This window comes from Rhea pennata, chromosome 5 (genome assembly GCF_028389875.1).
Source record: "Rhea pennata isolate bPtePen1 chromosome 5, bPtePen1.pri, whole genome shotgun sequence".
NCBI lineage: Eukaryota > Metazoa > Chordata > Aves > Rheiformes > Rheidae > Rhea > Rhea pennata.
The window spans coordinates 12905096-12917825 of record NC_084667.1 but is presented as its reverse complement, the minus strand read 5'-3'; the positions used below and the strand labels follow the sequence as shown (position 1 = coordinate 12917825).

Below are 12730 nucleotides of genomic sequence, written 5' to 3'. Positions count from 1 at the left end.
GAAAGTAGTTGAAGGACAAAATGTCCTTCATTGTAAACTCCTGTGATTAATTTAAATTACCTTCCAACCTTCTTGAGGTCCTCCTGCTGCCAAATTTATCTATTATACTTGATACATGGCCTCATTATCACGTTGGCTAAGCACCTCTTAGGGAAGAGCTATTAGTCCTATTTACAGGTGGAGATGGGCCAGCTGCCCATAGATACTCAGTCATAGCATTTATTTAGGTAAACAAAGTGACAAAGCAGAGAACTGAACCTGTTTCTGTCTAACACCCACTGTCTTAACCCATTCTTTCCTTCCAACGAGAATTTCATGTTCCTGGTTCTTCTGTAATGAACAGTCCGATTTACTCTCGGTTTCTCCTTTGATTATCAATTTTGAAAATTAAATTAAAAAAGTCAGGCATCTGACCTACTCATCTTCAAAATGAAGGACAGCCATAAAAATCTTTCTATGACACAGTGGGTTTTTGTTATGGGACATTCACTAATTTCTTGGATTTCCTTCTATTCTTTCCAGATGATGCTGGATTACTTGGCTACATGTAGTGATTCTGTACACCGCAAGGAAGCCGTAAATCTTGTTTTTCTTTCCTTTCAATAAAAACTCAACACTTTGCAAGCTGCCTATTAAAACAATTGTCCACCAACTTTCATATCTGGCATAAACACTGATTCCAAGTATGATCAGAATTAGGAAGATTTCCTGCCAACCGTCTTCTCTCTGGCTTTATTCCCAGGTATCAGTGCAAAAGAATAGAAATATCTATTTGGCACTGTTTCCAGCTGTGCACTTTCACCACTGAGGCAGAACAGTTTCCCTTTCCTGAGAGGTCTGGGTGACACGAGGGGTGGCAGAACCCGAATGGCGCTGGGGCTGGTACTGCCTCCAGAGCTCAGGATGGATGGGCTGTGATGTCCAAAGAACTAGGGAGCCAGTTCTTGCTGCAGATGAAAAGCAGAGTTCATCCCCTCCAAAGTCTACATACACAGGTATAAATTTAATTTTCAGGAAATAAATGCATCCTTAAATGGAGTTTAAACTCATTTAAAATGGATAATATAACAAGGCTTTTAAAACGAATGTCATCCGTTTTCCTTCCCCCCAACCTTTGCTCTGCTACTCATACTCCAATCTTCCCAACACCTACAATTGAAAACTCATCTGCTTCATGATCCTCCAGGGACCAGCATTATGATATGCCAATTCCAGCAGCAGTCTTTGGGAATTTAAATGTAATCCTATCCTTATGGGTAGTAGGCTCCACTTCCAAACATTAGTCTGTAATTAAGCAGAATTATTCATAATGGCATTTGTTCCTGAATGTTGTTCTGACTGTATCAAGGCAGAGCTGGTAGCTCAGGACACTGTTAGACAGTGTTAAGCACCCTGGGCGACCACGCAGCCAGGCATAATGTGGGTGCGTGATGCGACTCTGCCGGCGTGCGGTCGCTCTGCCCACGTGCACGTGGTGTTTTCCTTCCCATTCTCCCGAATTCAGGCGGCAGGCGTCACGGGAGCAATGCTGCTCTCTCTGCCTGAACACAGCTGCCATAAACACCTCCATGCAGACTGAGTGCAAAACTCCCGTGTACCTCTTCCACGCTCCCCACGCGTGGCTATACGCTAACAACGCGAGGAAGAGCCCAGCTCCCTCCTGCCGACCCTGCAGAGCACCCTCAGCTGCGCTGTGCTCCCAGAGGAGAGCAGCAGTGAACAGCTAATCGCTTCCTTCTGCCCGTGCCTCCCTGCTCAGTGCCACTGGGCAAGAACGATTGCAATCCGGGACTACAAAAGCAGCTCATAGTTAGACTGGAACATCAGATATTCTACCCTGGAAAACTACATTTTGGTGCAGCTTCTGATAGGGAAAAGGAAGATTGGGAGATTTTTGCAATTCCTCTACAAATACTAGTGCGGTATAGCTAGCTGATAATATCCATGCCATGGTCACGTTAGGAATCATATAGGAAGAGAACGAATTCGTTCCTATTCTGTTAATAAACTGTTCTGCCTAAAACTAAAATAGTTTAAAATCTCTAGTCTTAATGTGACGGTTTATTCTGTTTGATTACATTTTGCATTTTACTCACCCTGAAGAGTGTTACCAGCAATGTCATTTTTTCCCCACTGTTCTTCAACAGCCCTGTTGTGATTTCCTGGCTGCCCTGGAATAAAGAGCACAGCTTGCAAACTGGAAGTGGCACGGAAGACCGATCGTTTGCTCAAAACCAACAGTTTCAATTAAATGAATTGAACTTAAATACATTTCGGCTTCAGCTTGAAAATGTAACCTTCTTATCAAGTTTCCACTCAATAGTCCTTGTTTATATGGAAGATTTGGGGTCAACATTTTACTGTTATTGCTAATCTTAATAATAATCAGGGGGAGATAGTGGCTGAGGCCCTGATCAGGAATCAGAAACCTACTGTGCTAGGTGCTGAACACAGCTGCCATGAAGGCATTCCCTGCCTAAAACCATCAGACTATGGCCCTGTCCACATTAAGGACATTTCTGCACAACGAGGTCTGTCCAAACTGCGTTTTGGTGAGCATTGCAAATAATAAAAAGTGTCTTTACGCAACAGAATTTTTTTTTTTTTGATGAAGAAAACAAACAAAAGTATTTCTGTATGGATATGCTGTTCATGCAAACTGTAGTTTGTAATCCAAAATTACAAAGTCTGGAAAGACCACTCCAATGGTGCAGTCTGACCTCTCTTTGTTGTAAAGATTTCCTCATACTAATTTCTGGCTGGCTCATGTATTTGCTTATCTCATATCTTAACTCTAAGTTTGCCTTATAACCCAGGGGCCATACTTGTCCTCTGTGGTTCACCACATCCAGGGCTCCATAATGCCCTCACGGGCCCATGAGCTCTCTGTAATTAGCCAAGCGTGACCAGTAGAACTGATGCGCTGAATGCAAGAGGTTCAGCAGCAACATTTCTGATTTGGTTTGGGCCAAAATTTGTTAGTATTCTAATTTCTCCAAGAAATAACCACTAGCAACAGAGTATCTTCCAAAGCAAATAAACCTTACGCTCACACCTACATTTGTTTCCACGGAAACATGCAATACCAAGGGTTTTTTTCCTTTGTTTTCAAAATTTTCTCTGCCATCTCATCGCATTTTTCAGCCAAACCTGGTAACTGCATATTAGCTTTTACCCAAACACAAAGATTACTGCGGACGTGCTAGACTTGCACAAAGCAGAGCGGACAGCTCTGCAATGTGACCCAAAGAAAGCATCAGTGCAGCATCAGTAGTGGTAGTCCTCAATGCAGCCAGAGCCAATGGTCTAGTGAGCCTTTCAGTCAGGGACCAGAAAAACCCTTATCTTTACTGCGGACCAAATGCTTGCACGCACCACGTGCTTGCACGCACCACGGGGTGACCTAATAAGGTGAACAGTAACGACAGCTCACTGTCAGCACAGCTCATGTGAACTGAAGTCGCTGCCCTATCTGGCCTTAAACTCCTGTTCTACATTAGAGATCAGGATGTAGCATTTGTAGTGCGAGTCTGTCCCCAGCGGCTGCCTCGTGTCTTGCTTCTGGCAGTAGCTCTCTACATTGTCTCTCGCCATATGTCGCTGTCCCCGGCTAACTCCTCCACTTCCCTGCCCTCTGCATCTGCCACCACGGAAACCTCCCGGAGCAGGACCTTGGCTTTTGTCAAGCGGTTACACCGACCTGGCGGCGTGTTGGGTTTCAGCCCTTGGCTGCTGGACAAGCCCTGCCTGTAGAGCCTCATGGGATTTGTGATCAGCATTAGCTCAGTGCAGCTTGGCTATACCACCGCTCAGGTGGACAGGCTGCAGACAAAGGATTATGGCATGCGGCAAGAGCCTGTCCAGAGGGAAGGGACCACAGGTGTCCTGGGGATCCATATGACCTTACACTCAGCGCCTCATTAGTTTTAAACTAATACTTAGACCTTGCCGCTGAGAGAGGAGGGCAGTGCTGGAGGTTCTGGTGAGTCCTGGTGTGGTGCAGGCTGCCTCTGCCTGCAAAGGATATGCCCACCCCTGCCCTGGGGAGGCCACTGGGTGCCTGGGCCCAATGGGCAGGCAGAAGGAGAAGGACTCTATGCCTGGGAGATGCCAGCAGTCTTGCAGTCAGGAAAGTATGGCAGAGAGCTGCTTGCAGTCTTTCTCACCAGGGCTATCACTGTCCCCCTAACCTCTAGGAGCAGGAATACACTGGGGCAAAGCTAGAAAAGAAGAACATAGGATGAGAGCTAGAGTAGGTGCATAAGAGCCTGAGGTCCTCCCTGCAGCAGTGTAAATACCGCATGAGAAAGAGAGTGGAAATTACAAACTAAGGAGAACAAAAGCCATTTACCAAGGAGGAAATAATCCATTAGCTAATACTCCTAGGGTGGAAGGGCAACAGTCCTGGTAGCAAAGTAGAGAAGCTGGGAGGAGACAGGAGAGAGGATGGCATCCTACCGGCAGCAGGACAGCGTAGGCGGCTCTCGTGCCACGCGGCAGCTCGGCAGCGGCTCAGCAGCAGCGTGCATGGAGCCCGCTGCTCATGCAGCCTGTAGCTACCGGGGGAGACCGGCACGCTCGAAGGCATTTGGGGGAGAGCCAGTACCAGGTTGTGCAGCTACAGGGAACTGATTTATAACGATGACATGTTTTAACTTGGCTCTGAGAGGGTACAGGAAAAGTTCATAAACATTTGTAAGGCACAAACCCAAGCAGGAGGGAGGTATTTAGCAAAAAAGAGGGAGGATAACTTCTTAGAGAAGATAAAACTGAAGCTGAATATAACTAATAATGTTTTACCAATGAGGTCTAGTAGGTTGTGAAATAGCTCTTACAAGAAGAGTGGAGGAAAACCCAGAAATGGGCCGTTTCAAAGCCAGATTGGAAAAGATTAATTAACACACGTACAATTAAGAGCAGGCAGATGAATTTGTTGACATGATGCAAATACTTCCACCACCGTAACGTGTAACTCCGATTCTCCCCCGGCCTGCATCTCTTGCTATCACTGACAGCAATGCAAAGTTTTGTATTGGAAATTGTTTGTTAAAGCAGGAGTGTAACCTTGGAGCACTGCTCTGCGCGAGTGTGTACGTTTCCAGACAAGGTATGTACTAACAGAGAACTAGGTTTTACAATCATGTGAGGGAAAGTGACTCCATGATGGAAACGATCCTCTTCAGCTCCTCCAGAGACCTTCTCTCCTACCCCCACCCCAAATCTCCTTTAGTTTTTCAAAAAGATAGGGATATGACTCCTTGTATTTTAATGACCGCTAAAAACATATCCAGCTGCTCTGGAAATCTCCTGGTAAATCCCCTTTCATCTGCAGCTGGGAGACCTTATTGGAGTCCTAAAGATCCACAAGGAACTCTGGAAGATCCAGGTCCACACACAGCCCCATTGCAGGCTGAAACCCCAGCTTGCCAAGTGGCCGCAGCAGCCCACACCTTACCTGGCGCACATAGTCGCTGCCTTAACATTTTCCACGAGGCAGGAATATGACCACGGTGAGCCAGTGCTGCATCCGGCACCCACGGGGGTTAGCGCTCAGCCAGCGAGCCGGGCTCTTCCGACAGCAGAAAGCTGTTGCCTGGCCCGAGGGTTTGTCACGTACCTGATTACCGAGCTTTATAACGGTCCCCTACAGACTCTGATGAACAAACGAGACTGGGTAAGTCAATGTGGTTATAGCGGTGGCGTTTGCCCACTCGCTGCGGATGCTGCGCGCCTCCATCAGCGCAGGGGCGAGCTCAGTTCAGAGGCTTTGACTGCGCGACGTGCAACCACCACCGGCCTGCAGCCCTCGGCTTTCCCCTCGCCCTCCCCAGGCCGGTGTTCCTCTGTAGCTCTCTGTCCTTGTCCTGGGGCAGCCTGGAAGTCCTTTGGCAAGTGCTACATCCTCATTAAAGCAGATTAGACTGTGTCTGTAGTGGTTACATGACAAATTGCTAAAAAATACTACAGGAAAGGCAAAGTGCATGGAGAGATGTGTACGCAGAGGCACATGTGCATGGAAAGTATGCCTGGAAGGAGACGTGCATGGAAGGACATGGTCATGGAAGGTGCATCCGTGGAGGGACACACGCCCGGAAGGGCGTGCCCGGAGAGACGTGGGGATGTGTGCTCTGAAGGGCACGCACAGAGGAACGAACGCACAGAAGGTCGCGTGCATGGGGAGAAGCGCGCGTGGAAGGAGGTTTGTGTGAAGGGACCCGTGCGCAGAAATAGACGTGCGTGGAGGGGCGCAGGTATGGAAGGAGGCACGCGTGGAGGGAGGCACGCGTGGAGGGAGGCACGCGTGGGGGGAGGCACGCGTGGGGGAGGCACGCGTGGGGGAGGCACGCGTGTCCCGCCCCGCCCCGCCGGGGCGGCCGCTCGGGCCCCGCCCCCGCCCCGCCCCGCCCCGCCCGCAGCGGGCAGCGCGGGGCGCCGCAGCCTCCCGGCGGCCGCGGTGCTGCCGCCGCCGCCGCCGCCGCCGCGGGGGCCCGGGCAGCCATGGAGGAGCCGCCGCCGCCCGCCTGATCCCGCGGCTGCCGCCACCGGAGACGAAGCGCGGCCCCGTCCGCCGCGCCCGGCCCCCGGCCCGGTGAGTGTCCGCCCGCCGCCGCCGCGGGTCTGCGCGGCCGGCCCCGGACCCGCCCCTGCACCCCCGCCCCGGCACAGCCCCTGCAGCCCCCACCCCCAAACACAGCCCCTGCACCCCGCAGCCCCCACCCCCAAACAAAGCCTCTGCATGCTGCACCCCCCAGCCCTAAACAAAGCCCCTGCACCTCCGGCCCCAAACAGAACCCCTGCACTCTGCAACCCCTCAACTGCAGACAGCGCCCTTGCACCCTGCATCCCCCCACCCCAAACAGAGCCCCGGCACCCCCGGCCCAAACAGAGCCCCTGCACCCTGCACCCACCCCAAACAGAGCCCCTGCACCCTGCACGCCCGGCCCAAACAGAGCCCCTGCACCCTGCATCCTCCCAGCCCCAAACAGAGCCCCTGCACCCTGCACGCCCGGCCCAAACAGAGCCCGTGAACCCCGCAGCCCCCACCCCCAAACAAAGCCCCTGCACACTGCACCCCCCAGCCCCAAACAGAGCCCCTGCACCCTCCCACCCCCAAACAAAGCCCCTGCACACTGCACCCCCCAGCCCCAAACAGAGCCCCTGCACCCCCGGCCCAAACAGAGCCCCTGCACCCCCCAACTTCAGACAGAGCCCCTGCACACCCTGCCCCAAACAGTCCCTGCACCCTGCATCCCCCCAAACACAGTCCCTGTGCCCCTCACCCCAAACACAGCTCCTGCACACCTCCCTCCCCAAATGGAGCCCCTGCACCCCCCAAGCCCACCCTTTGGCCCCCAAAGAGCCCCCTCTGTCACCCAGACACCCCTCCCCTCCAACACAAACATCACCCCTCTCCCATCACCTCCGCCCCCCCCCCGCAGACGTGGGGGGCACCGCAAATGCTCCCCTCCGTAACTGAGCCACCCCCACGGCAGCCCGAAGGCACTGCAGGCACCTGCACACCCCAAAGGCTCCGCCGCCCCACAAGCACACCCCAAAGCCTCCCCTCCCCGCAGCCCCAACGCACCTTGTGTGCCCCAGGCACCCCCATCGATTGCCCAAACGCCCCCCCGAGAGCCCCCAACGGGCCCAAATGCCCCCCCCATCCCGTGCAACCCGAGTGCCTGCCGCCCTACGCACCTCCCCTGCGCCCAGGTCGCCCCCCGCCCCGGGGCCTGCCCCACGCAGACCCCCACGGCTCGGCAGCTTCCCGGGCGGACGCGTCGGGCGCCCCGCTCACCCCGCCGCCGCTCTCTCCCTTGCAGGCCGAGCCATGGTGGAGCCGGCATCGGAGCCGCCGCCGCCGCCCTGCCCGGCGCCCGGTGGGGTGGGGGCCGCGGCGGCGGCGGCGGCAGCGGGGGAGCCGGCGCGGCCCGGCGAGCAGTCGCCGCTGCTGCACCTGGACCTGTACAACTTCGACTGCGCGGAGGCGGAGGGCAGCCGGTACGTGCTGACCAGCCCGCGGTCGCTGGAGGCCTGCGCCCGCTGCGCCGTGCGGCCCGTGGAGCTGCTGCCGCGGGCCCTGGCGGAGCTGCTGCGGGAGGCCCCCGGGCGCTCCATGCGCGTGGCCGCCGGCCTCTACGAGGCCTACGAGCGGGAGCGGCGGCGCAAGCTGCAGCAGTGCCGGGAGGAGCGGGACAGGATCATCCGGGAGGAGAAGAGGAGGATCCTGGCGCCCCTGGGCAGCCTGCCGCCCTCGCCCGCCGCCCGCCTGGCCCCCAGGGCCGCCCCCGCTGCCGCGGGGCCCCGGCCCGGCGGGGAGGCCAGGGCCTCGGCGGGCGCCAAGACCAAGAGCCACTCCCTGGACTCGCTGCAGAAGCGGCGGGAGGCCGCCTGGGGCAAGACCTCCTCGGAGTCGGGGGCCTCGTCCTCCTACAGCGGGGAGAGCCTGCGGGAGCGCGGGGGCAAGGGGCGCCCCCGGGAGCGGGCGGGGGCCGCTGCCGGCTCCCTGCTGGGGCGCAGCTTCAGCCTGGGCGACCTCAGCCACTCGCCGCAGACCGCCCAGCGGGTGGAGAGGATCGTCAGGGAGGTGAAGAGGAAGAAGGGCCTCAAGGAGGTGCCCGAGAGGGACAAGAAGATCGCGGCCCTGATGATCGCCAAGCACCAGGAGGCCAGCCTCCTCCGGGAGCAGCGGCAGGCGGCCCACCTGCAGTGGGACAGCCAGCGGCGCCTGGCGGAGCAGCGGAAGGAGCAGGAGGAGAAGGAGAAGCAGAGGGCTCTCGTGCAGGGCCAGCGGATGTGGGAGTGCCAAGTGGAGAGGCGGCGAGGGAGGCTGAGCCAGGAGCAGCAGGAGGCCGCCCTGCTGAAGCAGAAGCAGCGCCTGATGAGCGAGGAGAGGTGGCGGGAGCAAGCGGAGAAGCAAGAGCGGCTGCGGAGGGAGAAGCTGGAGAGGGCTATCCAGGAGGACAAGCAGAAGAAACTCCATCAAGAGCACAACTTGAAGGCAAAGGAAGATGTCAAGAAGGAGCATCGAGAACGAGAGGAGCAGCTTCTGCAAGAGAAGCTGTCCACAGCTGCACAGAAGAGGCTGAGAAAGGAGGTGCAGCTGCAGAAGGAGAAGAAACTGCTCAACCAAGCAGAGAAGCTGAAGCACGAGGCCTTGCTCAAGGAACTGGCCAAGCAAGAGGCAGAAGAGAAGCAGATGCTGAAGGCCTCTCTGGAGATGAGTTTAACAAAGGCTCAGGAGAACTACGAGCAGCTAATGGAGAAGAGGAACCAGGAGCTGAGGGAAAAGGCCAGGCGGGAGGAGATGCAGATTCAGAGAGCCAAACTGGCAGCAGAAAGGAAGGAAAGAGAGCAAAAGGAGCACTTGGAGGCCCTGGCTAAAGAGACAGAGAGAAAGCTCCAGCACGCTGCCCAAGTGGCTGAAGAGGTGGTCCAGGAGAAAGCCCGCAAGGTGGTCATGAGCCGACTGGAGAAGGAGAAGGTGCAAAAACTCAACAAGCAAAAGGTAGAGCAGTACGAGGACTTACGGCGCAGGGAGATCCTCCTCTCTATAGAGAGGAAGTTGGAGAGAAGTGAGCAGATCTTCAAGGAAAAGAAGACTGTCTTAGAAAACGCCAGATCTGTTGCTCGGGCATCCTTCCACGTCCGGGAAAAGGTACGGGAGGAGACGAACATGCGCACCTTTGACAAGATGGCCTTGGAAGCAGAACTGCATGCCAACCTGGATAAGAAATGAAAGGGCTTTTCATGGATGAGTGGGGATACGTCACTTAAGGTTGTTCATCATGATGCATCAGAAAGCTCCTCTACATTAGGACATTTAACAACAAACAACACCCACCCTTATTTATTATTTTGGCAGGGGGAGCAGTGTACCGCACAAAAAGCGTGGCAGCTATTTCATGTACTTTTTAAAATATGCTTTTGTTTTGGGGCATGTTTTAAGGACTGACCTCAGTCATCTTTACAGAGAAGTGAGCTTTTTTTTGTCCTCCACCCCACAAGCACACACATTTTCTCAGAGAGGGCTGCAGAAGAAGTTTGCTCAAAACCTATGAGTTACCAGTTGTTTGCCTGAAGCGGAGCTGACTGCAGCCGCACTCTTCTTTAGTGTGGAAATGCAGGCAGTAGAGAAGACAGGCCTAAAAAAGAACTGACACCGACTCATCTCATTCTGGTTTGAGTGCAGTTCAGCTTGGTTTAAATGACAGGGTTGCATTCTCAAAGCTATTGTCTCTTCCATGATAGAGGTGAGGATGGCTGTATTAGGGAATTCTGTATGCCTGGCCCTTGGGTGTGCCTTCCCACTGCTGGTATCAGATGTGGGAGGAGAAAAAGCACAGAGCGAGATTGCGTAACACCGTGTGAGTAGATATTATGATCAGAGCTGGGCAGAAGCTGTTAAAATTGTTCACAAAAACTGCAACTTCACTTACACTATTTGTAACCGTTTCCCCTCCCTGATACCCTCTCTACTCTTCCTCCTTTTCATGTTTGTTACAAAAGTCCGCAAAATTCTTTCCTTTTGGAGAAGGGAAAGCAGAAGCTTGTGAGCAGTCCACAAAATGAAAGGCACCTACGTGATCCATTTGTTCAGTAAGTTATGAAAATGAATTTGTGGAAGCTGGCCTTTGTCACAGACTTGCAGCTTATTTGCCCCCTTAGAGGGTCTGTGGAGCCTCCACACTTGGAAGTACTCAGAATTTGACTGGACGAGGCCCTGAACAGCCCAGTTCTGCTCTGAGCAGGAGACTCCCCTCCCAACCTAAATTATTCTGTGATTCTATGAATTGCTTGCAATAACAAGTTCACCCAGCTCTTATCAGTATCTACCGAGCAGGACAGCATTTATCTGTCCACTGGTGCTAACAGTTGTATTCTCACTTTAGGGCACAAGAAAGAGTAGATGCACAAAATAAGCTATGTTATAGATCCTCTAATGAGGATCACAGCATTTTTATAACTCTAATTCAATACTGTATAGAGGGAAATGAGTCCTTCTGCCGATAATACACTGGAAATGTGAAAATGCCTGCCTACACCTTGTGGAAAGCATTTAAATAAGACAGTGTTCTGCTCCAGTTTTCCACATTTGCTGTCTGCTGGGTTACAGTAATGAACACACATCTGAAAGCAGGCACTTTCTGCTGTTTTTCTCCAACCGGGGGCTGTACCAGCTGTGCGTTTGACCATGCGTGACACCATGTGGGGTTGCTGTGGTGATGGTGTCGACCTGGCGCACGGGAGAGAAGCAGCAGCCAAGATCCTGTTTTCTTGCAGATGTCTCTAATGTACAACATGGAAGAGAAAAATAGAAGACTGGCACAGAACATGGGCACACAGGATTTTCTGTGTAGACTGCTTACCAAAGTTTCACAGGAGGTAACAGCAGGTTTAAAACTTCTTAGAAGGTTTTAAAGAAGGTTCCTTACATTAACAGTGATGCTAATTGTAGACCAAAGTACGTTCTGGTACCATGGAAGCCTGAAAACGTTATAAAAATCAGTGTTGGAAATGAAGAAATGGGTTTTTTGTTTTGATGGAGCATAATCCCTTTGAATTAGAGAACAATTAACGCTATAGAGAACAACCAGCAAGAAAGTAGGAATTAGGGCACTTGAGTTACATTTTCACTGTCTCTCATTGGCTCGCTGTGTGACGCCAGGTAAGTCCTTGAGGGCTGGGCCTGCTCCCATTGATATAAAAGGAAGCAGAGTCAGGCTCCTGGGATTGCTGTGACTCCCAGGAAATAAAAACACCCAATTTGGTAAAATGCTTCAATGACTTTGGACAAAAGAGGCTAGCAGAGTGTGAGGTACTATTTTGTATTTATTTATTTGAGTGAGTGGTTATTAAAATAAAATGTATCTGTTGGAGAAAAGCACCAGTTAACATCAGAATCTAAAAACATTCATAACTGGGAAGGACAGTTGAGTTACTGCTCCCAGCTAGGAGTCTGTCCCCTCACCCTTGTCAATCAGTTTGAACAGCGATACCAAGGTTAGTTTCAGTCCTGCTGTCCGTGTTAGACTGTGTGCCCTTGTAGCTGCAAAGACCTAGAAAAGAGATGCCCGGTGGCCCAAATCCAGCCTGCACAAAGCTTCCCTTGCTCCCTGGCAACACTGGAGTTGGGGTAAACCTTGCGCTGACATCCGCATAGCCAAGATTTCATCTAACCTCTAGCCTTCGAGGCTGCAGAGCAAGCTTGGCAGCATTGATGCGAGGGTATCAGTGGGTCACTTGTGAAAGCTCTTGCTTCCCTGCTCCGTTGCGTTGTGGCTGAAGTTCACAGTGTGATCGATTCAGCAGAGAGCAAATGGAAAAGAGCTGAGAAGCAGCGTAAGGAATGCAAAATGTGATGGGCAATTGAACATACATGGTCACTAACTGAAACAGTAGCTCTTCCCTAAGGGTCCACTGAGTTTTACTTGAAGGCTTTGTCAAAATCTGCCTTTACAGGGCATTTGCAGTGTAGACTGAGGACTACACTCAGCCCAGAAATAATGTGGCCACTGACTAGTTAAACCTGGAGTCCATCTCTTGCCACTGACCAAGTTTGACACCTTGGGACTACAGCCAAACTAATCAAAAGGCACCTATGTGGTGATAATTGGATTGGCTAAGTGCTGTTCCTGTACTGTGCAGTGTGCAGCTCTCAAGTTTTGAATGTGTGATCTAAGAAAAAAATATTTTTTTTTTCAAAATGCATAACTGTGTGTGGATTTTT

The 12730-nt window shown here is 52.7% G+C and overlaps 1 protein-coding gene across 1 annotated transcript; it reads left to right on the top strand.

Annotated features, from left to right (window-relative positions):
• The first annotated feature begins 7816 nt into the window (after nt 1–7816).
• Nucleotides 7817–9757, top strand: CCDC177 (coiled-coil domain containing 177). Its single transcript, XM_062577848.1, has one exon. It carries the CDS (start codon nt 7832–7834, stop codon nt 9737–9739), a length of 1908 nt encoding a protein of 635 aa, XP_062433832.1. The 5' UTR covers nt 7817–7831; the 3' UTR covers nt 9740–9757.
• The last annotated feature ends 2973 nt before the right edge of the window (nt 9758–12730 follow it).

Coding starts and splice junctions, on each gene's coding strand:
- CCDC177 (XM_062577848.1), top strand. CDS start 7,832: ATGGTGGAGCCGGCATCGGAGCCGCCGCCGCCGCCCTGCCCGGCGCCC.